A 25,234-nucleotide genomic window follows, 5' to 3' on the forward strand; every position below is an offset into this window, starting at 1 on the left:
AACCTTAAATAGAAATCATGCAATGTTCACATCGATCATAATCCAAATGCTATCCGTCCGTACGATTTATCTTCTATGTATGATTTCTATGTTATCTCTTCAATATTAAAGGTCAAAGTCATGTACTATGATCTCTACTTATCACTTTATTTGAGCGATTGTGATTTCTTACGTCTACACCAACTTATACAGGGTGTCCCAGAAAAATCCAAAAATCTAAAAATCAGTGTGTAGCCCATCGTATTCTGCATCTTATAGAGGGTATGCAATACGACGTCACCCATAACAGAGTCATCCTGACTTTTTAAAAATTCTGTCCTCCATAAGGTACCACGGGAAAATTCGCATGATAATACAATAAAACGTGTGGTAGGTATGAATGGTTAAATAAATAAAATAAATGTTGGTATTTATACAGCGCCTTTCACATGTGAACAGCTGCCATACAATGCCCAAGGCATGCTCATAGTCATACCTTTGGGTGGCGCTCAATGGACAGTATTCATAACAGCTCCCCATTTCACACCTGGGTGGAGAGGAGTAATCGAGATAAAGTGCCTTACTCAAGGGCACAACACGATGGCGTCGCCGGGGCTCGAACCCACAACCTTCCGATTATGAGTCGTAGCCCGTTCCGCTCGGCCGCCGTGCTCCCTGTGGATGTGGAATCGATCTAGAGACCTGTCCCTCTGTCATCTTAAGTTATATTAGAACTGTCCTCCAGCATGGCTGCCATTTCAATTATTATACCGTTGAATACACTCTATAGGCTAATTTTACTGGAATCGGGTTGCTGATTGCGAAGAAATGAGCGATTGCATAGAGCATGCGTCAATTCACTTCATTCCAAGTTTGAAAGTAAGATAATTTAACACAATGTGCACAAGTATTTAACAGTTACTGTCAATGGGCTTCATATTTTGCCCGGTGAAATCCTTTTCGTTCTTTTTAAACAATATGTTTCTTGCAAAACATTTAATTAGGTTTTGTTCAAATTTGAAAACCTGCACGATATTGAAAATGAAAGCTTGCATGTAAGAAGATGTTAATGTTGATATAAATGTTGCATAAAGAATTATTGCATAAAGAATTCCAGCTGGCTTAAAAAATTCTGACGCACATTAATGTTTTTGGAATATTTCCAAGAAATTGTATAATGCAAAGTTTAAATCTTTTTTAAAACTTCAACATTAATGTTGCATGGTATCAAAAATCACACGTAAAGCTGTAAGCACTTGATCATTGTCATTCTTGGCTCAAATGTTCTTTGGAAAGTTAAAATATAACATGCACAACCTAATTAAAGTTTCAAAGCTTCCAATTGCAGAAATCAAGGGTTTCTCGGACAAACTGTTATTCATCTTTAGTGAAAGCAAGATTAACGTAACACCAACGGATGATAAAATAGATAATGTGGACTAAATTTAATGAGCTACATAAAGGAAGCGGTGAGCGAGTATGAAAAAAGCGCCTGTTGATCAAACTTGGAATGAACTGCATTGATTCGCGCATTACGTAATCGTTAATTTCTTCACAACCAGTCAACCGAATCAAATAACATTTTCGTATATGCACAATAGAATAGGCTATGCGCTACATTTTAAATTTTTGACTTTGATGTCTATTTCTCGACTTACGCTCAATTTTATTCACTCTGTAATTAGTTCTGGGACACTCTGTATAGATTCGCTTGAGAGATTTCTTACGCCTACGCTAACTTGCTTATACGTTTAACGTCGCTTTACGAACGCCAGTTTGAATCAATGAAACCACTCACAGTAGAGTGATTTTAATATTGATTTTTCAGGGGTTCATATCCTATAGCGATTCGCTTGCGGATTAGAGAGTTGCGGTTTCTTACGCCTACGCGCTTTCTCATACGCTTAACGTCGGGTCATGAACGATGAATAAAATCAGTCACCGTAGAGTGATTTGGAATTATTGATTTATCAGGTTTTCGCATCTTGTTTAGATTCGCTTGAGAGATTTGAGAGATTGTGGTTTCTTACGTCTACGCTAACTTGCTTATGGTCCTGTGTCACAACCTGGGGTACCTTTGTGTTACATAGTAAAAAATGAAATGGTTCAAACATTTTACCTACACATCTCATTTGAAGTGGTTCATCCTTCTGAGCATTTTGACACCTTTTTTTTATGGAAATCGGTTAAAAAATGAGAGAGTGCGGGCAAAAACAATCACAAAGTAGGGAGGATGTAACCCCACCTCTTTTTTCCACATTTACAATCATTCTGAGTAAGTATTGGTCTTTTAAATGAACTTCTGTATTTATTTACTTGGTTTAGATGTCTGGGAGTTCATTTAGACATTTTTTACTAGATTCAATTTTTTAAAGGGGTTTTAAATCAAATTTACAATATGAATCCCTCCCCCTTATCCTCCTCCCCCTAATCCTCAGCCACCCTTGGCACATTTCATGCCAAACGTCATAAGAAAAGAATTGAAAAATATTTTAAAACAGGATAAAAACATGAGTAATATAGAATACATTAACCTCAATTTAAGACCTAATTGAATCTTCTAAGTGAAGGAATACTCAAGAGACAGTGTTTGGAAATCCCAACTGCACATCAAAATGTAACAAAGCCACCTTTTTGGGTACCCCAGTATATGGCACAGGATCTTATACGTTTAACGTCGCGTCGTGAACGCCAGTTTGAATCAATATAATCAATAACAGTAGAGTGATTTTTAACATATTTATTTTAATGGTGTTATAAAAAAAAACCAATCCAGTTCACCTTGATAGTCGCGGGGGTCGTTTAAAACGTTCCAATGAATCTAATAGGTCCCCAAATTATAGAGTCCGACAAGGTCCGCATAACTGGCATAGTAATTATTCGGGGGCAACTGAATGGGGAATTATAACGCTAGTTTGGGCAATGAGGAACAGGCGTGGAGTGAGGATTTCAGTTAGCCGGTGGACCATGAGTTTTGGATAGGTCTAGATTGGCTTACTGGTGTAGCTCTGAAAAGATACCGTTTGTTTTATGAAGTCTACAAGGAAATTAAATGATATCAACGAAAGCTTCATCAGTTTAGAATGTATTTGTTACCGTGGAAACAAGAGTTCTGCGGTCTTACACAATTATCGAATCGTTTATTCCATGATTTTATAAAAACTTTCTACAAAATAAAATAAATACGACAACATGTACATGTACTATCTAGTCCGTCTAAACAATGCAGTGTTTGACCTCTGTTGCAATTGCCATCTACAATCTGTAGTGTTATTAAGTAGAAAGGGCACATGACGAAGACACATTGATATCAAGTTCCGTCGTAGTTCCTTGCGCCTGACTCCTCCAATTTAGACATTTTACTTACCGCTTCATTTTAATAAAGAAACAATTGAGGGATGAAAGAATCAGGGTGCTACGACGATTTCCGAGGTTGTGATGCTTTTTGTTTCAAAGGATAATTATTTTTTTCTTTAATTAGAAGTTTAAAGCAGGATGGAACTTATCTGCCTTCACGTTTAAACCCTACATTATATACAATATTAACGTACAATAAAGTGTATAATTATAATACCATTTGGAACAAAATGGTTCAATTTATTCATGATACCGACATTTCTTGAAATAGATGCACTCTTTCTTAAGTCGTATGATCTACTATGATTTGCTAGTCTCGATTCATCGATGTCCCTTTGATTGAGCCAGTTATCCCAATTTATTAGCTTTAACAATATTGTTTTACAGTCATTGTTTCCATTCAAAACATAATGTTTCGTCACACAAATATAATTGTCACAACTTAAATACAGGGGTCAAAATAAGTAAATAAAGCCTGTGACGTTGCACAAATTTAGTTCTCCTTACTCCGTCATTGTACCCATGTCCACCATATTGACCATTCCTTTGTTCTCTATCCCTTCCTTTTCAGTAGATTCTCTTCTCTGTTGTTCCCCCCATTTAGTATATCGGTTTATGACTTGAAGAACACTGTAAAAGTTAATGATATAAACATTAATTATGTTCATATAACGCTGTCAGTCATGGCACCATTTTTTTTCAATAAAATTAATTTGCAACAACAACAAATAATTAATACCAAATTTAAGATAAACATAGTAACCATATGGAAGTGGGTGGTTTTTGTGTGTTTACGTATTGTGCCGTTTACATGTGATTGTGATAGCAATAGCAGATGTATTCCATAACACTTGGCGTATCGTCAGTGGGGCACCGCGAATAAACAACTTTTCGAGAAATGCCAATATAAAATCGAGTTGGGTAAATCAAACATTCATCATGTTCATTATGTTTCGAAATTGACGTGAAATTTCTGTAGCAAACTAAATAAGATTTTATATTTATATTAACTTTCAAAAGAAATAAATACACATTATACTGGCAAATTGAAAACAATAAGTACTAAACGATACGTCACTATGGAAAACAGGCAAAACAAAATACTCCAATTTACTTTTCATCGGCTTCATTCCACATTGGCGTATCGGTCCGATACGTCACTAAGAAATGTAGCGAGGTGATACGCCACTATGACATACAATGTTTTTCATTTTGTTGATATTTCTCAGTTTGTTTACTATTATTAATGTAGTATAAAAGTGGCGCATGGTTGATACGCCACTATTGAAAACACAAAATTTCATTTTGTAACGATGCGACAAACTTAATTCAATGATTATTAATTAATCAGCTAAATTTGACTGATGAAAATTACAAAATGAAAGAGAACGCCATTAAATCATGTTCCCATTTTCAAAACAAATTACCAAACATCTCAATACGGAACGTAAAAAAGTCTGACCACGTCAAGTTGGGTGTCTTTGAGTTGGGTTATGTATAGGATAATGGCCAAGGATTAGAACGTGAGTGGGTAAGAATGGCTGAGCCGCGGAGCGGCGAAGCCATTCTTACCCACTCACGTTCTAATCCGCGGCCATTAACCGACTTAATACACACCTATGACGTCGCGCTATTGTTTTACCGCTCCATTATTTTTCACGAATGGAGTGTTATTGAAATAGGTTGCTCTTTACAAATTGATCAATTACTCATTGATGCCGGACAATACACTAATATAATGATCGTACTAAATTTTAGGTGCGAGTGCAAAAATAGTCCGACTCAGCTGTATGTAAAATTTCTATAGAAATACCCATCATATCACGATCCAGGTGTTTAGTTCAAATCATCCGTAACCACCTTCTTGAATTATAAAGATTTAAAATGTTTGTTACACAAATTGAATAAACGTAGATTCGTAAAATCATTAAAGTGATTAGACCATCAATAGTTCTTTATATCCACTTCTAATGTATTAACTGTTGAAGTAGTTGCCTTTAGGTCTCTATTTTGCATAATAAGGAAAATTGGCAAAAAGGTCATATAGCATGTATAGGCTCATATGAAATGGTCATTACAGTTGTCAACCTCAAGAAAACTACACCTATCGCTATACCTGAGCAATGATACTCTTCTCTGTGAATCGAGTTTACGATTTTGGAACAACCATGCAATTATGGACACTATTGTTTATCTTGGATAATTTTGTGATGGAATCATTCCGAGGATATATATCGTTGATTCGCAGCAGAAGGACCAAAATCAGCTACGAAAAGGTACGAAAATTTTAAATGTACTACAACACATTTTACCTAGGCCTATTATTGTCCTTGAACTTTGTCGGCAAAAAACAAAACAAACTTCGCCGCCTTCGACGCGAAATAAAAGCCACCTCAACTTCCAGTCCCCCTTCCGAAATCAAATGGAGCGTCCCTAACATTGTAATATTTAATTACCGTAAAATGGGGGTAACTTCGGTAAGCGGGGTAACTGTGGTCGTTCAAATATATTTTTTAAATGGTCATATTTCCGTACAGCAATATTGTTTTTAGTCATATTTGGTCTCAATTTGTTAAGAAATATATTTGGAAGAAGTCGCTCATGTCCAATTTCTTTGAAAGTTACGAAAATATTGGCATTTTTGACCAAAAATGAGCATTTTTTACATTTTTTTCAGACAAAATAAAAATCGATATTTGTGAGCAAGGATGCGTGCTTGCTTAATTTTGCATGGGGACAAATGTCACAAAAAACAAAACCTTGCCCATATACAGCGAAGATCAATTTTTTCATTTTCTTTTCTTCATGGAATGTAATACTCTGACCAAAGTTGCCCCAAATGCGGGGTAACTTTGGTCAGGCTATTTTCAACCCCTAGGGCACCCTTTCAAAATTATTCAAAAATCTTTTTCAACTTCAAGGTGTAGAAGGGAACCCTAACGTCATAAAAAGAGATAATTAGAAATATATTTGGTTTTGTTTGGAAGCAGTGGTTTAAAAACTCTGAAAAGTGCCCAAAGTTACCCGTTTTACGGTATCGGATAGGCCTACTGATCGATGTAAGTAAATATTCCAGCATGCCAAAATACCATCAGATGAAACATCAGATATACTAATGACAAATAAAAATTATACAGAAAATAGACCTACTGTGGCTTTTATCATTATTAAACATGCCCGAAGAGAACGATTTGAAAATAAACAGATTCATAGGCCTAAATACATTGATACAGAATGTGTATTATGTATATGTAGCAATGTTGCCCAAAATATGACAAATTATATGTAGGTCCTAAGCCACTGAAAACGTATAAAAATATAAAGAAGGAAAAAAAATGTTATAAAAAACAGTAAGCGTAGAAAGAAAGGTCCAAATAAATAAAAGTAAAGGCCTACGAAGTAAAGCCTAAGTGAGGGTAAAACACATCTTGCATAATAAGTACAACGTACTTAGCCAACAATTTAACCTGCCCGTTTTGATCTTTACTTACTTTTCACAGATTGCATTGTAAGGGCTCGGATAGCGACGTTTTTACGTATTTTGTTTGTGGCACCTAAGAGCAAATCAGACACATCCTTCTGATATCAAATAATTTAGATTTTTATTAAATTCGCGATACAATACACATTTTAAGGCAAATTATTAAAATTGATATTTTTGAAATTTAACAGTCCTCAAAGTAAATTGTATAAATCTAACGATATGCAGTAAATAGTAGGAAGTTGGGTTGAACAGCCGTCAATCATATGAAAATTGTGACCTTCATTATTAAAGATATAGATTTTTTCCTCAAAACACTAAAAAATGTAGGTCTTTTTGGAAACAAATGTTTAAGTTCTATATGAAAGGTCAAATTTTCAATTGAGTCGGCTTTTCATCCCAGCTACATAGGCCTATAGTTTAATTACATATCATTAGATTTATAAAGTTTACTTCGAGGACTGTTAAATTTGGAAACATATAAAAAATATGAAATTTTAATAATTTGTATTATATCGCGAATTTCACAAAATCAAAATTATTATTATTATTATTAGATATAGGGACAATCCTCGTATTCAGCATGCAATTCGATATGTCTGATGTGCTCTCAGGTCCCATGACAATACTGTGCAAATGTTGCTATCCGCTTCCTCAATTTATTGTATTAATGAAAATCATTTTCTTCTTGTTTTTCGTATCATTGTTTTGCATGAATGAAGTGATGATAACAATACCGCACTTTTCGCAAATACTTGCTTTTCAAAAGTGCAATTGATATTAACACTACATTCGTAAATGCCAGTACTTTTTCCTGAAAAGTATTTGCTTTTCAGAGAAAAGAGAAAGGCATTTACGAATGGCGTGTTATTAGTGATCATCGCTCCATTCGTGGAAAATAATGGAGCGGTAAAACAATAGCGCGACGTCATAGGTGTGTATTAACACGTAAGAAAATATCAACTATCAACATTAAATTTTGTCGTTCTGGATTTTTATTTTAATTTTTTCATTTTAATCTCTGCCATTAATTCAAAGTACTTGCGGCCGGGTATCTTACTGTAAAACTTACACGGTGAGTATTAATGGTATAAAACCCATTGTTCCTAACACTATGAAAACCATGTTGGGTTGAATTTGAACCGTTTTCCTGTAGATTGAGTTGAGAAGCACAGGTGAAATGAGAGATCCTAGGTTCTGTATACTTGCTTCAAACGCAAAAACCACTCCTGAAAAGAAACCATTTATCATATGTTTTAGGTACTTTTTAAGATATAGTTTGAAATATATATTCTTGTAGTTTCATTTTAATGTTTTTAATTGTAAAGCGCTTTGGCAGTTGTTAATATAGCGCTCAAAAAGTGTTTGATGAATAAAATGCATTACAGGTCCATGACTAAAATCAACCTATAAACGCCGAGCGCACACGGTCTTGGACAGTTATTTCGTTACTGATTATGGTGTAAATACACAAATTTAGATAGATGTCTTTGGATTTACACTTCGCAGTAAAAAATAATGCAAATGTTTTCATCTGAAGCCAAGCCTGTATTATGTTATCGCTAATACACATCGGGCAACTCAAAGCTTCGGCGCTAAGTTTCCATTGTATTGGTCTAGATCGTGTTTACTGTGAGCATGGAGAAGTTACTTTTGTACAGGAATTTTCTTTTGCTGCAATTTAAACCATATCTGTGTGACTCCGCGGAGCCCTGAAAAATAGATTTTGATCTGGGCATAGACCCGGGATCAACCTAAACATAACTAAACATAAGCAACAGATGCTATAGAGGCACTGTTTTATTTTCATTACAAGCTCTTTAGTGAGAGGTGTTTTACGCTGCTGACAACCACCGAGGGGACCGAAACTCTCAATCAACTGATGATCCCGCTTGTACATGTCCTGATGTTTTATGATATAACTTCCGATATTAAGGAATCGGATAGCAACGTTTGCATAGTATTTTTTGTGGAACATGAGAGCACATAAGACACACCAAATTGTATTCTGAATACGTGGAATGTCCTCCTGATATCATATAATTTTTTATTGTTCTGGAATTTAAAGTATAAGTAGCTGGAAAGAAAACCGACCTAATTTCGTATTGAAGATATGCATTTTTCCAAAAAACACCTAAAATTGTATAAGTCTTACCGTGTTCATGTTCTGAGACCATCTTGGCCATCATGGCGGGAATCAGAGCCTGGCTGATGTTGCGAAAACATCCAACAAATCCAGCTATACGTGTTAAAATATGCAACTATTTGGTGTTAATAATCACCGTCAATTTTGGTTCTTACGGGAACAAGTTACAACATTAATATAGCCGCTCGAAAAACTCAACTCTATTAATTGTAAATTTAACATTTTCTGCGATCGAACATTTATTTTAATAAGTCACTGTGCAATTATTGTTGAGTCGAAGTGAACATGGAGATCTATTGCTAATTACAACCAACTGGCAACTGAAATATTGATTTACTTGCCACATATCCAACGTGGGTAAAGCATAGATAATATCTTTGGTGTAGGGGTGTAAACATGAAAAAATCAACCTGGTACAAGTTGACTCAAGACGCTTACCAATGTACAATCCGCCTGTTGAATTGGCAAAGGCATGTAAATAGCCATAGAGAATATTAAATACCATACTGCTCTGAAGATTCCAGAGGTCGGGAAGACACAGAGATAGACCCTTCGTACCCACTGTAACAGCTGAAATAAAGAAAGGAGTACAAGGAATTTATATGAGTGAAACCTCTACGAATTTGTAGGGTGTCTCTGACCGAACCGCGCCGTCGGAAAGTGTATTTTTAGTAGTTCTTGAAAAACATTTACTACGACAGTCCATTTTAAATCCTGTCCACAGATGCAATACAGCACTCAAAGCGCTCATTTGCATGGCAGAATAACCAGTCCATTTATTCTCCTCCGCAACCAATTTGGTTCCGCTCCCTCGGAATCAAACTGGCCGAGAAAGAGACTACCCTTCATTGTGTTTGTTCATTTGTGTATGGAGAGCCATTTATGGAATCCGAAAAACTTAGGCTACGCTCTCAGCTAGATTCCGATGCCGCATTGTACTAGAAATCCTTTTATAAGCATAAATTACTATAACCCTGGCACTGGCAAATCAGAATTTGTCATTTTAAAAGGAAACGAAAATATATGTTAAAAAACAGATCCACCTGTGTACATATAGATGGGTAGGGAAATATAGTCTTAAAATAAACTCCTCAACAAAAATTTGGAATATTTTTGTCAAGTATCTGTATCTCCAATTATTTGTGACAAATCCATATCGTGTTGCATATCACTGGATAGCTACAATACTCCCCTTTACAATGACACCCAATTTGAAACAAACGATATGAATATGTCACAAATACTTTGAGCCTCAGATGCTCGACAAAACTTTCCAAACTTTTGTTGAGGAGTTTATTAATGCATTTAAAGAAACATGCGGGATATAATGAACCACTGACCTGACGACATGATAGCAAGATTTATTAGTTGTTGTATACTTAATTAAATCCCAAAAAGGGTTGTTTACCGCACTGGTCAGCGTCAATGCAGTCACAGGAGCCCGGCACAGAAGCATGTTTGTTACGTAATCCAATTAGGATGTGCTTAATATCGACAGGAGATTAAAACCTTCGCAACCGGCAGACTGGTTTGCGCTGTCACCATATTCTTCTTTTGCCCTGATATAGGAGTTGCAATATCCTATTAAAATACTCTTCATATTTTGACGCTACTGTCACTTCTTCATTCTTAGGTACATAGGTACATAGGTATATTCTGTTTATTAGTCCAATCCCTATTTTATCTACTTGAAACCTAATACCTACCTATAGAACTACCAAAAAGTATAATCGTCCAGTAACCGGAAACAAGCACAGACGACCAACAAAATGGCGGTCCTAATCCATAAATTATGACGAGTCCAGCAGACGATTCTAGTATCTCTCTCATAAAATCTATCAGGTAAAGTAGACCCAACCGCCATCTGCGAAGATTAGTGTTCGTTTTGAATAAACATATCAGATCATTTTTGACTCCAGCCATGATGCTTAACTCCGATTCGTCATTTCGCTTTTTCGTGCGATTGTCATGTCTGTCAACAGTTTCGATCAAACAGGAAGGGAAGAAAACGTATAGAAATGAGAGACTATACGATATGCACATCACCAATATTGGAGGCCCGAATCCAAAGTCTCTAATGATAAAACCAACAGCCACATTACTCACTCCGAGCATTATTCCCCGTGCTGACTGAAGAAGAGCCATACGCAGCAAACGATTTTCATTATCCGTGATGTCAGCGAGGTATGCGAAGGCCTGTGCGTTTAATAGCCCACCGCCACCGAACAAACCTGTCAATATCAAGTTATATCAGTAAAAGTTCAAAACAAATCAGATCAATTCATGTTGAATCTAAGGAGCTATGCAATAATTAAGAGCCCGGGGTAAAATTTCCAAACGGCGGGCCAAGAAATTCTTCCTCCTCCCCCTCTTGGCCTGCCAAAAATCGCTTGCCCCCCCCCTCGGCCTGACAAAATTCTTGGACCACCCCTTTGCACGTGGCAAATTTTGGGATCCCAATTTACAAACCTTAAAAGGGAATTTCGGGATGTTAGCAACAAAAATGACCTGGTATGGTTAAACCTCAAAATCATGTGACCTTTATTAAAACATGAAATAATAATAATAATAATAATAATAATAATAATAATAATAATAATAATAATAATAATAATAATAATAATAATAATAATAATAATAATAATAATAATAATAATAATGAATAGATTCATCTGGGTTGGCAGTATTTACCTTGGATAGAAGCACCCACAGTGAGTACCCATATTGGGAGCATAAGGTGATATGTTAGCAGATAGCTTATGGAAAACGCGACGAACCCAAATGTATTCAATCCGAAGACAATTTTACGGCCTATCACATCGCTCCAGGCACCTAGAAGTGGGGAGACGAAAAGAGCTGGAAGCGTGTTACACAAAGAAAGTACCATTTGCCAAAATGCGACATCCGCTTGCACTTCCTGAAGACGCACGTAATATGGATTACTTCTATTTCGATCGACACACGTACCATTAATCCCCCCGTCCGAATCAGGCAATGTCACATTTTGTTCCATGGCTACTCTGTAGCGTAAATACTGTGGAGCCACCGATATCATCATTCCCGCGCCTATCGATATAAACATGAGTATGGGTTCCACTGTAAGGTATCGAGAGGCTGCCCTCTGTAGATTGGGTGATGCGTCTGGAGGAGCAGGATGGAGGAATTTCATGCTCTTTCGAGATGATTTAGTCTTAACTTCCCCATTTGTCGCCATGATTGGTCTGATATGAGAATAAAAATGACACAAGATCATATTTATCATGTTTATATTAAAGTCACTTTATATCATAAAATAGTTATGAATTTAAATTAAGGCGGTATTAGTTGAGCAATTCCGTAAATTATGAAACCAAATGGCAAGAGGTTCCAAAAGATTTGGAAATCGTTAAAACATGATATGGAAGGTGTCATATCGAAGTTCTGCAAGAGTACTGGCACCCAAGTGCTGCTCATTGTCATACTTAACTAACTGTGGCTCTCAATAATTATATTAGATGCCCTTTCCTACGAAAGATTCTGTGGCTCTGATAAGAGGCGTGAAAGTGAACTACCAATTGTCCACTGAAATATTGGTGGTCCTGAAAAGAGCCGCTTGTCTACGTTTATTAACTAACCTAACATTAATTATATTTAACAGCCTTCAAGTTAAATCCCAGGTTAAATCACTGAAAGGTTGGAGACTCTGAGAAGTGTCTTTGCATGCTGTAGCAATTTTACGCTAAGCCCACGTACAATCACTACTCAAACTCGAGTTTTGCGTTTCACTGTATAGCATGTATGATGATTTGTAGGTAAGTAAGCTTATTATGATTATAAAAATAGATAACCTATTTTACTAGCCATATCAGCTCATATCTATCGTCTCTTGCATATTAAGATACCAGTTATGTTTACCCCCGTGTTTACCCCATAACAAAGAAAGATATGTCATAATTGGAACCAGTAGCTAATAGCTGCATCTTTTAACTCGAATTTAAGACCTCATTCGTTGAAATCGTTCAAGAAATAAAGACACGGCGATCAAAAAACCCAAGGCAAATTTAAAAATTGCAGTTTGCTCCATCATGTCCATTGCATGCCCTATTGATTGACATAAAACGTTCTCGAACAATATAGCGCCGTGCTTCCACTGACTAGCACATTAAATCTAGCGTCATGCTTTAATTTTCTTCCTTAGGTTTTAGATTACCATTTCTTTAATTCTCAACCAATTTCAACAAATGAGGTATTAAATCAGAGCCAAAGAGTACTGTACTCTGTAGCAGGTATTGGCTGCTTGTTTAAATTTTGACATATTTGTCTTTATCTGGGATATACATGGGTGAACACAACTGGTACCTTAATTTTTTTGGCTTATTGGTTTACCAGATATCTCCCGGTAGTTATCTAATCATTTTAAATCAAACGTAACCACGCCTTACCTTTCCTGGAAGGATGAAAATCGAATAAAAGTGCAGGCAGTAATTCTGCAATCGCCACAAGGATTTTGGTCGACATCGCGGCAATTGTTGTCAGTACCCATGAATAACATCGGCAACCCCGCAACCTTGCTAAATTCGTCTTTTGACAAATTTACGGTAATCACTATGTCATGGAATTTGTATGCCAGTACTTTCTTTGTCATGCAATTTGTCGTGTCGTAGAAGTGACGAATATTTTAAACTATATTGGCAAATGTACTTGTCAATCAGCTACTTTGCTGATTTGTCACTTGAATTCGCCATGTTAATTTGTTAACTTGAATGCAAGATTATTGATTTGTAATTGGTTTCCTTCAAACTCGTCATTTAACAGCAATTGTTTGTAATTTGACAAGTTCCATGCATGACACCCATTGACAAATCTCTTGCAGTTAATGACTAAGTTTCAGTGTACGTGTTCCTAATAAACCTGATAAAAATAGAATAGGAAAACTATATTGCAACGCACCAATTAGAAAATACTAACCTTGTTCAAGATCCTTAAAGCATTAACTGAAATGATACAAAACAAATGAAATACATAATCATTATCTTCTTGACGTTTTTACATTGGCCTAATTATTATTATAATATAAATAATAAGGAACAACGTTTATATTCTAATCACTTGTTATCAGTCTTGGCAAATGTTCAATCAGTAATTTACTGATTTGTCACTTGAATTCGTCATGTTCATAAAGTGATTTGTTAATGCAAGATCAATGATTTGTAATTAGTTTCCTTCAAACTCGTCATTTAACAGCAATTGTTTGTAATTTGACAAGTTCCATGCATGACAAACTTTTTTCTCACCCATTGACAAATCTCTTGCAGTTAATGACTAATCTTCAGTGTACGTGTTCCTAATAAACCTGATAAAAATAGAATAGGAAAACTAAACACGCTATATTGCAACGCCCCAATTAGAAAATACTAACCTTGTTGTTCAAGATCCTTAAAGCATTCACTGAAATGACACAAAACAAATGAAATCCGTAATCATTATCTTCTTGACGTTTTTACACAAGCCTAATTATTATTATAATATAAATTTATAAGGAACAACGTTTACATTCTAATCACTTGTTATCAGTGTACTATCAGAAGCAGCACGTTACCGTTGTACCTATGACCGGGACCGATGATGGATTATTTTAAACCGTGTGTATACATACCCGGGATCAGACCGCAAAATATTGACACTTTTAAGGTCAGCGGCCTTAAATACGCCATCAGATTATTACATGACTAAATCAAAACCAAAAATGCTTTCATCAAGTTTTTTTGTTAAATAACAAAGACATTCCCTCCTTTCAAGTTCTCGGTTTTAGTTTCTCTTTTGTTTAGAAACCAGAAATCAAGGGATTAAAAACAGGAGGAGGTCTTGTCTGCAATCATAACACCGAAAGCTGAATTTATACTACATCCCTGAGCGATAGCGATTAGCCAATGAGGTAGAGCGCGAGCGCCTTTTGTTGCGTTGGGGAAAACGCCGCTACTTCATTGGTCAAATATCAAACCCTTTTTCGCTCCGCAATGGAGTAATAAATTCAACATATATGGTCATTGTTTACTTAATCCTATATTAAAACATTACAAGTTCAACGTTTTCTGCAACCAAGAAGGTAACAAGAAGTGGAAGACCGAAGATCTGTTGTGAACAATTCCTAATCAGTAAATTTTGAATCTAACTTTACCACTGAAAGAACAAATTGCAATAATGGGCCATTTAGGACCTTGTTAGTCAGAACACAATCAGTGAAATGTTCATGTTTTAATTTTACATTACGTGAATAATGATCACTGATGTGAATAATGACAATTATTATTGATTATCATTATGTTTTGATCACATCCAAATTCATGAATCAAAAAGAATAATCCAATGAGAGCTGAACAGATTTCCTTCAATGGATACTGAATGCTGCAACCTTTATATCTTGGGTTACTTTCATTAAAATGTACGCTGCGACATCAATATTGGGACAATTGGAACAATTGAGATGTCATAATGCGCAGAAATAAATTCTGCTTCGACTGCATTATTCCAAATTTGGCAACAATCAAAGGTTTAGGAATAATGGACATTATTTAAATGGGTTATAACTTTTTGGTAGATGTTTATATGATAGCCTATTGTCTTGATTGTGCTATTAAAGCATTATATTATCGGCTACTTATCCGCCTTTGTGTTATGTTATGTTGAAGTAAACACAAATTGTATGGATCGGATATCAATTACACGCGTGCACGAAGGCTGATGCATTCATAAGCGACATAAAAATTTATAAAGTAGTTTCTTGTCCCAGGAAAGCAAAACACATGCATCTTACCTTGGCTTCCCTATCCCCTCACCTATATTTTTTGTTAAAGCGCAGTGATTTATAGTGCGCTACGCACAGGCACAACGCCAGGCGTTGATCCACAAGCCTCAGCACATATTACCTACTCTACCCATTCCCTCTCCTACTCTCCCCAGTGTATCCTTCTCTCCCTTACCTCTCCCCCTACACTGTATTCTCCCCTCCCCTACACCCTAGTCCACTCCCCTCTCGATTTCTCCCATTCCCTTCATTCCCTTCCCTCTTCCACTCTCTCCCCTCTGTTTCTCTTTCTCTCTCCCTACCCCCCCCCCCCGCACCATCCACACACCTTCTCTCCCTCTCTCTCCCCTTTCTCATTTACTTTTGCGATATATAACTTGAATAAAAGTCAACAGTCTTGATATCGGAAGTCGTATAGCTTCGATAGAGTATCCCTTATGCGATATGCATATGAATAAGATGCGTACATCACTCGAGTGTCTATTCTTGTGTAATCTCAGTAGGAAATATTTAAAAACTTGAATTATTACTGGAAAAACACTTTTTGGCTGAACAGGCGCCTGCGAAGTCGAGAAATGCGCCCAAAAAACAAACAAAAAAGGCTCAAAAATGGGTTTCAAGGTTATTAGATATTGTTAATCCGTTTAATCCGTATGATGGCGTTTTGTTGAATATTCAGTAGGCCTATGCTAAAAGATCATAATTGTTACCACTGAAAAGGAGGTATTTCAGGCTCAGTAATAAATGATTTCCAAAACAAAATAGCAACACCGATAATCTAAAACTTATAAATCTATAACTTAGGTGTGAAATTAAGGCTTCTGGTGTAAGATTTTCGATTTTCACAGGCTTCAACTTAACTTTCGGTGATGAATTAATTCAAGGCAATAATTATTGACAGCAATGGATGTTCTAATGGCATTTAGAATATTTTAATTGTCGTCTGCAATCACTATCGCTGTGATAGTATAAATGCAAAAGCGATGAGCGATGCATCACAAAATCCGGCGATTGCCCTTCGCTTTCCAAAAGCGGTGCATCGTAATCGCTCGGCGATCGACTATAAAATCAACTTAAGTTATTTATAATTAAAGACAGAGATAAAAAGAATTTATCGCGTCTGACGTCATCTGTCAATCAAATTCGAGCACGGTTTGTTTACAAGTGTCGTGATGATTGACTTACTGAACGCGGCGGTATAACCGCGCGCCTTATTGTTAATTTTGCACATTCAAACATGCAAACCATCTCAAAAGTTAGGTCTTTATAGTAGGAAAACTTTCTTTCGCGAAGGCACCATGTCAACAATGCCTAGAAAAGCTGTTTTTTGCCTTGTACAAGTACGTAATTTTTCGCCATTTGCTGCTATTCCTTTTCTCCGATCAGCACCTGATAGATCGGTCTTGCTTTTACGCGCTATTAACCAATCAAGAATCGTAATTGACAGTGACATCAAACGCGATAAATTCTTTTTATCTCTGTCTTTAATTATCATGATTATAGTCGTCACTACGAAGCATAACATAGTACATGCGCAGTTTAGACCGTAGACGGCTGGTAGAGTTAGTCTATGTATTAAATATAACGATTCCTTTTGTTAAATTCTCAATTTGATTGACAGCTCTCTTGTGAACATGAAAATGGATTCGCGTGATAATCTTTTTGTGGAAACTGGAATAAATTACGAATATCTTTGTTATTTAATGACGCAAATTAGCAAAGTCTTGAGCCTGCCCATTGTATCATGTTTTATGGGCTGTATAACAGAATAATTACAATACTGACCTTATAATAAAAATCCTGTAATGTTCACATCGATCATAATCCAAATGCTCTCCGTCCGTATGAGTTATCCTCTATGTATGATTTCTATGTTATCTCTTCAATATTAAAGGTCAAAGTCATGTACTATGAGCTCTACTTATCACTTTATTTGAGAGATTGTGATTTCTTACGTCTACGCTAACTTGCTTATACGTTTAATGCCGCATCACGAACGCCAGTTTGAATCAATAAAACAACTCACAGTAGAGTGATTTGGAATTATTTGTTTATCAGGCGTTCGTATCCTATATAGATATTCGCTTGAGAGATTTGAGAGTTTGCAGTTTCTTACGCCTACGCTAACTTGGCGTAGAGTGATTTTAAACATATTGATTTTACTGGTGTTAACATCCCATAGAAGAATCCAAGGAGCCAAGTGATGGAAGTTAATGCATTTGACTTTCGTTGTTACATCATGGATTTCCTCTCTACTATCACCTTATGCTCCAAATAGGATATGGTCATCCCTCCCAGCAAACACAAAAATATTGAGTCAAGTTAGCTCAATAGCAGTCAAGTCAGCTCAATCGATAAGATGTTCTACAATGGTGCGAGAGGTTGCGGGTTCGAACCCTGGCGGTGGTTTAGTACGCTCTCGTGGAAAAATTGAGTCAGCTTGAAATTCCTATGAACAAGGAACTTCTCATTGTAACCCGTACGAAACGAAACTCGGGGAGCTGATCCTGCTTGCGAAGGTCATTAATGGAATGTCTAGAGTGTGCGCTTTTGAAGCTGCGAGTCCCTGTGTTCTTGTCAAATGGTTTATGGAATAGCGTGGGGCGTATTGGTCAGTGTAAAGTGTGCTGAGGTTTGTAAATCAGAGTCGTTTTTTACACGCTTTGGATTCAAGACGTTTTAAAAGCGTTTTAATGTTTAGGTGAAAGGTTCAAATACCTTGGCTCAATGGTAGGGTGTGATGGAGACTCTACACCGGAGATCAATGCTCGTCTAGCAATTGCCAGAGATGCCACCAGCCAATTATTAGGATTATGGAAGGCTAAAGCGATCAGCCTGAAGCTGAAGAAACAACTGGTGAGATCCCTTGTCTGGAGTATAGCCCTGTATGGTGCAGAAAGTTGGACCCTAAAACAAAGCGATATCAAGAAGATAGAGTCGTTTGAGCTGTGAGCTGTGGGTATGGCGCAGAATGCTTCAGGTCAGCTGGAAAGATAGGAAAACCAATGCATGGATCCGTCAGAAAGTGGGCATCACAGAGAAACAAGGTCTGCTCAGTCAGCTGAAGAAAAGAAAGATATCCCTGTATGGTCATTGGAAGCGGCGTCCAGATAGCACATGATGCAGTCATGTCTACAGTAGAATTCATCTCGACCTTTGCATGACTTAAACCCCATTAAAAGCTATTAAACCAAGATAACACTCATTGAAGCAGCTCAACTGATTAAATCAGATCTTCTCTGGTTGTGCACAAGTGTCTGTTTTACATGTGCGACATCGCAATAAAGCTGGTATTATAGCTTCAGTTGGGTAACCGATTATAAAGGAAACGAAAGGAAACAATGGTATGTGTACCTTTGTTCACGAAATGAGACAATGACCTGCTTTTTGTTAACCAGCATTCTTCAAAATGAGCAACATAATGATTGTTGACTTAACACGGTTTGGAAATAATTTCTTCATATTTTTGGTGTTATCTGTCGTTTACATATCCTTCCTAAAACACAAAAGTGCGACCCTCTCCAAACATCTAAATTAGTTAAAAATTTAGGACATGTTACAAAACTATATTTTCTAGAACCTATTTATAATAGTTTAAATGTAGCTTGTACCGTTTTTTTTGTGGCATCCTTCAGAACGGAGCGGTCCGTTACCAATATAGCTCAATATTTTCGGTCAAATCTCCATTCAATTAACACGGGGAGTTGGCTAGCTATGAGCTAGCTATGCTTTGCCCTCACTCATATTCTACGAAAGTGCGACCCCTTCTGAACATCTAACCTAGCTGTAATTTTAGGTCATGTTAGAGAAATATATTTGCTACAAGTTTGGAGAATAATTTAAATATTGCCCGGTTATTTTTCACACAGTGATGTTAACTAGGTAATGCCCATATACCTATAACATACACTGTTTGTAGAGGTCACGCGTCAATGGTGAGAGCACTGTGTATTGTGTATAGGAAAACGGACAGTAACTGCAGTATGATTGTTCAGATAACGATAGAAGGAGAAGTAGAAGGAAAAGCCAGGCCAGGTCGAAGGAAAACAGGATGGATTGACAACATCAGAATGTGGACTAATGGTGGAATGGCCGTGGCAAGAGAGAAAGCACGCAAGAGAATGCCGACGGTTCTATGAGGACTATGGCAACGCAGCAGCAGCAGCAGTTTAGGTGATATAAGGTATGAATACGTTTTTGAAACCTTTTATATGAAAAAAACACTACAACAACATTTTTAAAATGTTTTGTGTCTACTGAGCTGTGAGCACGGTAAACATAAACTTTCACCTTTATTTTGTGTCAAATTGAAAATTGTCCTGTTAAACGCACAATTTCACATTAAATTTGTGTTATAATAGTGTACATGATGCACACAAGGAACATTGTGCCTTTACGTCCTCAGACAACACCCTGATACCTCACTGAAATGCAAAATACTTTGACCCCCATCATCGAATCGTTTATTCCATCATTGACTACATTGTATAATAACTTTCTACAAAAATTAATATGACAAAATCTACATGTACTATTTAGTCCGTCAAAACAATGCAGTATTTGACCTCTGTTGCAATTGCCATCTACAATCTGTTATTAAGTAGAAAAGGCACATAACGAAGACACATTGATATCAAGTTCCGTCGTAGTTCCTTGTGCCTGACTCCTCCAATTTAGACATTTTACTTACCGCTTCATTTCAAAAGACAATTGAGGGGATGAAAGAATCAGGGTGCTCCATTTTCTTTTTTTTTTTTTTTTTTTTCAAATAATATTTACTTTTTTTTCTTTAATTAGAAGTTTAAAGTATTATAGAACTTATCTACCTTCAAGTTTAAACTCTACTTTACGTTACATTGCATTACACTCATACGAAAAATTACGGAAAAGATCAGAAAGATCGTATATGGTTAAAATATGTATGCATGCGATACTCGTGTGGTAGTAATGCTCAAAATACGTTTAGAAAGAAGTGCAAAGTATATAATGTATGAAATTTTTATAGGTACTTTGTAATTTTAAAACAATGGTACCCATAGGGTCTATAATCGATTATATTATTATTAATAATTGTTCTAGGGTACTTGCACAGAAAGTCAGATGGCGGGATGAGATAGCACGTTTCAAAGGGATCGGGTGGATAATAATAATAATAATAATAATAATAATAATAATAATAATAATAATAATAATAATAATAATAATAATAATAATAATAATAATAATAATAATAATAATAATAATAATAATAATAATAATAATAATAATAATGGAGCAACTTTTACTATAGCAAGTTTGATGCCCAAATGCCCCATAAGCGCTTTACATTATAAAATTATATACCAAAAATAAATGATAAACAAGCATACAAGAATGATATACAGGCTTAAAAAGTACGGTACTAAAAAGATAATTTATTACAGTCTCCCAAAATATGAAACAATGTAAAAATAGCAAATATAAATATACACTTAACAACTGCATATTTACATCAACCAAAAACAAAGACATCCAGAGGACAAGTCACTAAATTGAACAAGGCACAAATGTACCTGCAAAGACGAGTAAAACATCAATGTACATGTAAGTCATCAAATCATCTTTATGAAGAATTATTGTATAACGATGCCAATTTCAGATGCACCCTGTATTTTGAATCAAACCTCTTGAAGAAAGATGAATTTGGAAGGTAATACCTCCCCCAAAGTCTCACATTACTTGAAGCTAATATACCTAAGTCAGAACATGATGTAAAACTTAAGTCGCTTCTACTTCCAATCAATGCCTGCGTGCCCGGTGGAAAGAATCTGTCGCCATGTGTTTACATGATAACAGAAATTCAATTTACAAAGTCTCTCTTTCAGATTTGAAACCCTTCTACACTGCGGCTTATAAAGTTTCTTTCTCTTTAAGTTTTTGCACAATTCGCACTTCACCCACTCAACGTGCATGTTCAACTCATTCAAAGAACTGCGCAATTTTTCGAAAAGCAACAGTACAGGAAAGAAATGCACTGTGGGAAATTTTGGATTGTTTTAATTGAAATATTATCTATGATATATTCTCCAAAGATTATCTTAATATCTTTCATCAAGTTCATGGATTAAATATCTATTTTAAATAACATCAATATTCAAGATGTCAGACATCAAATCGACGATCGACTGTTGTTTTCATCTTAATCAATTCACGTAAACAACGCCAAAACAATTCCTGTCCAGCTCTATCTTTCGGCCATCTTAAATATCCCTTTTTACAAAGAAATTGTCTTAACCACATAGTCATTTTGTTTTCTGGAATAGGCTTCAATAGTATAAGAATCAAAACATCTTGCCCTTCGTTTAGGAGTCTCAACCAGGCATGTTGCGTTTCAAAATAACACCATTCACTTTCCAGATAACTTGGTGATAATACCACCAATGTTTTGCGGCTGTTGTGGATTGCTTCTGATATGGTTTCAAGTAGAGGAGTCCCTGGAACAAAATCTCTGGCATGGCCGATACACAAACGAAATGGTTCTATGCCTTCTTCCAGATTAGGCCTCAAATTATTTAGTACCCATGCTAGATCTATATCATTGTCATGAGCGTAAGAAACAAAAACATCGTATCGAAGTAGATTTGCGTTGACAGGATGATCTTCCCCTTCTTCTCCTTCTTCCATTAGAGGTTGGTATTGTCTTCGCCGATTACATAAAATAAATAACAAATATCTGATATGCCATCTGTATTTGATCACGACAATTGTGATTAAACATAAAGTCAAACCAGCTGAAACGCCAATGCTAACATAAAATATCAAATATGATTTACAGTCTAAGTTTATTTCTGTTATACTCAACCCTTTGAATCCCTTAGGCGTATTACATTTGTACATTTCATTCGGTTTTAGAAAAACTTTGTTGTCTGTTAAAATCCAGTTCTTAAAAGGCCGTATTGCGCAAGTGCAATCAAACGGATTGCCGCTTAAATCAAGCTGTGTCAGGTGTAGAGCAGATGCGTTGACCAGTTCTACAAATTCTTCTGGAACTACACTAATGGAATTGTGCGAAATATTGAGATGAACTAAGTTGAACAGTTGTACTACTCCATCTAGTGCAACCAATCTATTATTTCCTATATCTAGATATTGTAAGTTTTTCAATGACGTCAACGTTTCTCTGTTAAGTTCCTGAATGTAATTGTCATTTAAATCTAGATATTCAACATTGGGAGTGGTGACGTTAAACTGCATATCAATAACTGATCCTAGTTTATTCGAAGCCAAAGTCAGATATGTCAAGTTATGTAAATGCACCTGTTTGTGCCATTTCTTTTCCAAGTCTCGGACCAAAGTAAAACTCTTCGTTAAGTCTAGAATATGAAGAGTTGCGAGACCTCCAAACGTAATGCGCATCTTATTCACGTAAGTATCCTTTAATGACAAAGTTTGCAATTGTGGAGCTTTGTTAATGAGATCCAATGGCAAAATGATTATTTTGTGTAGTTCAGGGTAGTTGAAGCTTATTTTGCTCAGAAAAGGTAACGCCATTGTCCAAGCGTTGGTTTCAAGTGGTAGTATAGATGTTATTGAACTCAAATTCAATACTTCCAGATACGTGAGTTTGTGTATCCATGGCCCGATATACCTTATAGGATTGCCTGAAAGGTCCAACTGTTTCAAAGACCTAACACTTTCGAATGAATTTTGGTCGAAGTACCCAGTATAACTATTGAAACTTAGGTCGAGCAACTGGAGCGATCCAGTTTTGTTGAAAGCACTGAATGCATCGACAGGTAGTATGTTCATTCCATTTCCCGCAAGATACAGATCCTGTAAATTCCCAAGACCATAAAATGCTTTATCGGATACATGCTGCATTGAATGAGAAACCCAAGAAACACGTAAGATAATGAGGTTGCTGAACAATCTAAATGGGGAATCATATATTCCACTTACGTAAGAAAGGTCTAAGTTCAGTTCTAATAGAGTGATGTTCCATTTAGAAATGAAATCCAAAGTTGTGGTCGTAATTTTGGCATCTGGTGGAGCAAGGTATATTTGTAGGTAATGTAATAATTCTGTTTCCATATAGGGAATACACTCTTGCGCTTCGTAAAACGTCGACATAAACTGAATATGCCGAAGAGGTGCCAATGTTCTATTGTCAACTATAGTTTCTGGGGGGACATCCCAGGCAAAATAGAGAAATATTAATGGCAAATCGGCGGCATTCTCAAAAGTAGCGTTGTTTATTTCTGAGACTCCAGAGCTGGAACGTAACAATAGGGTAGTCAGATTTGTCAGGTTTCTGAAGCCTTCTCCAAGGAAGAACGAGGTAAAATAACTTCTGCTCAGGTCTAACGTTTGAAGTGACTGCAATGGAGCTAGGGCATGATCAGGAATCGATGAGAATTTATTACTTTTTAAGTTTAGCCAACGCAAGTCTAACAAGTCATCGAAAATACCATTAGGTAAATGTTTCAGAAAATTATAAGACAGGTTAAGCTTGCGTAGTTGGAACAAACGGGTAAACGCTGTCACAGAAATGTCAGCAATCCGTGTAGTGCTGAGGATCAACTTTTCTAACAACGCGATATTTGAAAAGGTATTTTCAGGTATGGTTCCCAACTCGTTATATTGCAAATAAATGACTTTAAGGCTTTTATGTCCAGAAAATTGTGATTGGTTTACTTTCGTCAGACGGTTTACACTCAAGTCCACAAGTGTGATAGAACATGGAAGATCTGGAACAGCAGTTAGGTTTCTCTCGGCACAGTGCAACTTGGAAACATTGTACAATTTACATGGTAGAATTCCTCTAGGATACCTGTAGTTAATAGATGAGGTATGGTGGTCCTGTTGGTACGCTAAGACATGCAACTGTACAAATATCGTTGTAACTGTAAGTAAAAAGCGTGTGGTAGCCATTTCTACAGGTTTGCATGCATCCTTATCATCCTTATCAAACCTCCGTACTTGTAACAGCTCCGCCTTACATAATAATTCACAGAGATTCGTGCCAAATATATATTAAGAGTTAAACTCATGTGACTATAAGTCTTGTTTCGCTTCTTAACTAACAATAAATCTCCAGTCCTTCACCAACTACATGGTCACTTAAGGGTACGTTCTGTAGTGAGAATTTATTGAACGATTTTTACTCATTGTTTAACAACGCAGTAATGGTGCGAAAAGTAATTCGTGGATATATTTCTACATATTAATGAAATGACACCCCTTATACCAATACTTGGGATCTCTTTAATAGAACACATACCATATGTTATCTTTATATTACATGCAAAAAAAATTAAAAATATTAAAAAAAACCGACACAGGTACTAGATTTAATTTCAACCAAGCATTTCACTGTTTCGTAGTGAATGTGGATGTGAATGACGGTGTGCTACCATTCATACTACAGTTCATTCATAAAAATATCAAACTCACTCAATAGTATCGACCATAAAGTATATTCTAGCCAAATTTGGATACCATCCGGCAC

At 36.2% G+C, this 25,234-nt stretch overlaps 2 protein-coding genes across 2 annotated transcripts; both read right to left on the reverse strand.

Annotated features, from left to right (window-relative positions):
* Positions 1-3,603: 3,603 nt before the first annotated feature.
* Positions 3,604-11,178, reverse strand: LOC140166161 (lysosomal proton-coupled steroid conjugate and bile acid symporter SLC46A3-like). Its single transcript, XM_072189557.1, has 5 exons — positions 10,670-11,178; positions 9,402-9,533; positions 8,973-9,056; positions 7,890-8,046; positions 3,604-3,966 (listed from the first exon to the last, which is right to left on the reverse strand). The coding sequence occupies exons 1-5, from the start codon at positions 11,106-11,108 to the stop codon at positions 3,840-3,842; spliced, it is 939 nt and encodes a 312-aa protein (XP_072045658.1). The 5' UTR covers positions 11,109-11,178; the 3' UTR covers positions 3,604-3,839.
* A 9,971-nt stretch (positions 11,179-21,149) lies between these two features.
* On the reverse strand, positions 21,150-24,719 carry LOC140146695 (toll-like receptor 2). The gene has a single exon (XM_072168570.1). It carries the CDS (start codon positions 24,655-24,657, stop codon positions 21,889-21,891), a length of 2,769 nt encoding a protein of 922 aa, XP_072024671.1. The 5' UTR covers positions 24,658-24,719; the 3' UTR covers positions 21,150-21,888.
* Positions 24,720-25,234: the final 515 nt, after the last annotated feature.

Source organism: Amphiura filiformis, chromosome 1 (genome assembly GCF_039555335.1).
Source record: "Amphiura filiformis chromosome 1, Afil_fr2py, whole genome shotgun sequence".
In the NCBI taxonomy this organism is placed as follows: domain Eukaryota; kingdom Metazoa; phylum Echinodermata; class Ophiuroidea; order Amphilepidida; family Amphiuridae; genus Amphiura; species Amphiura filiformis.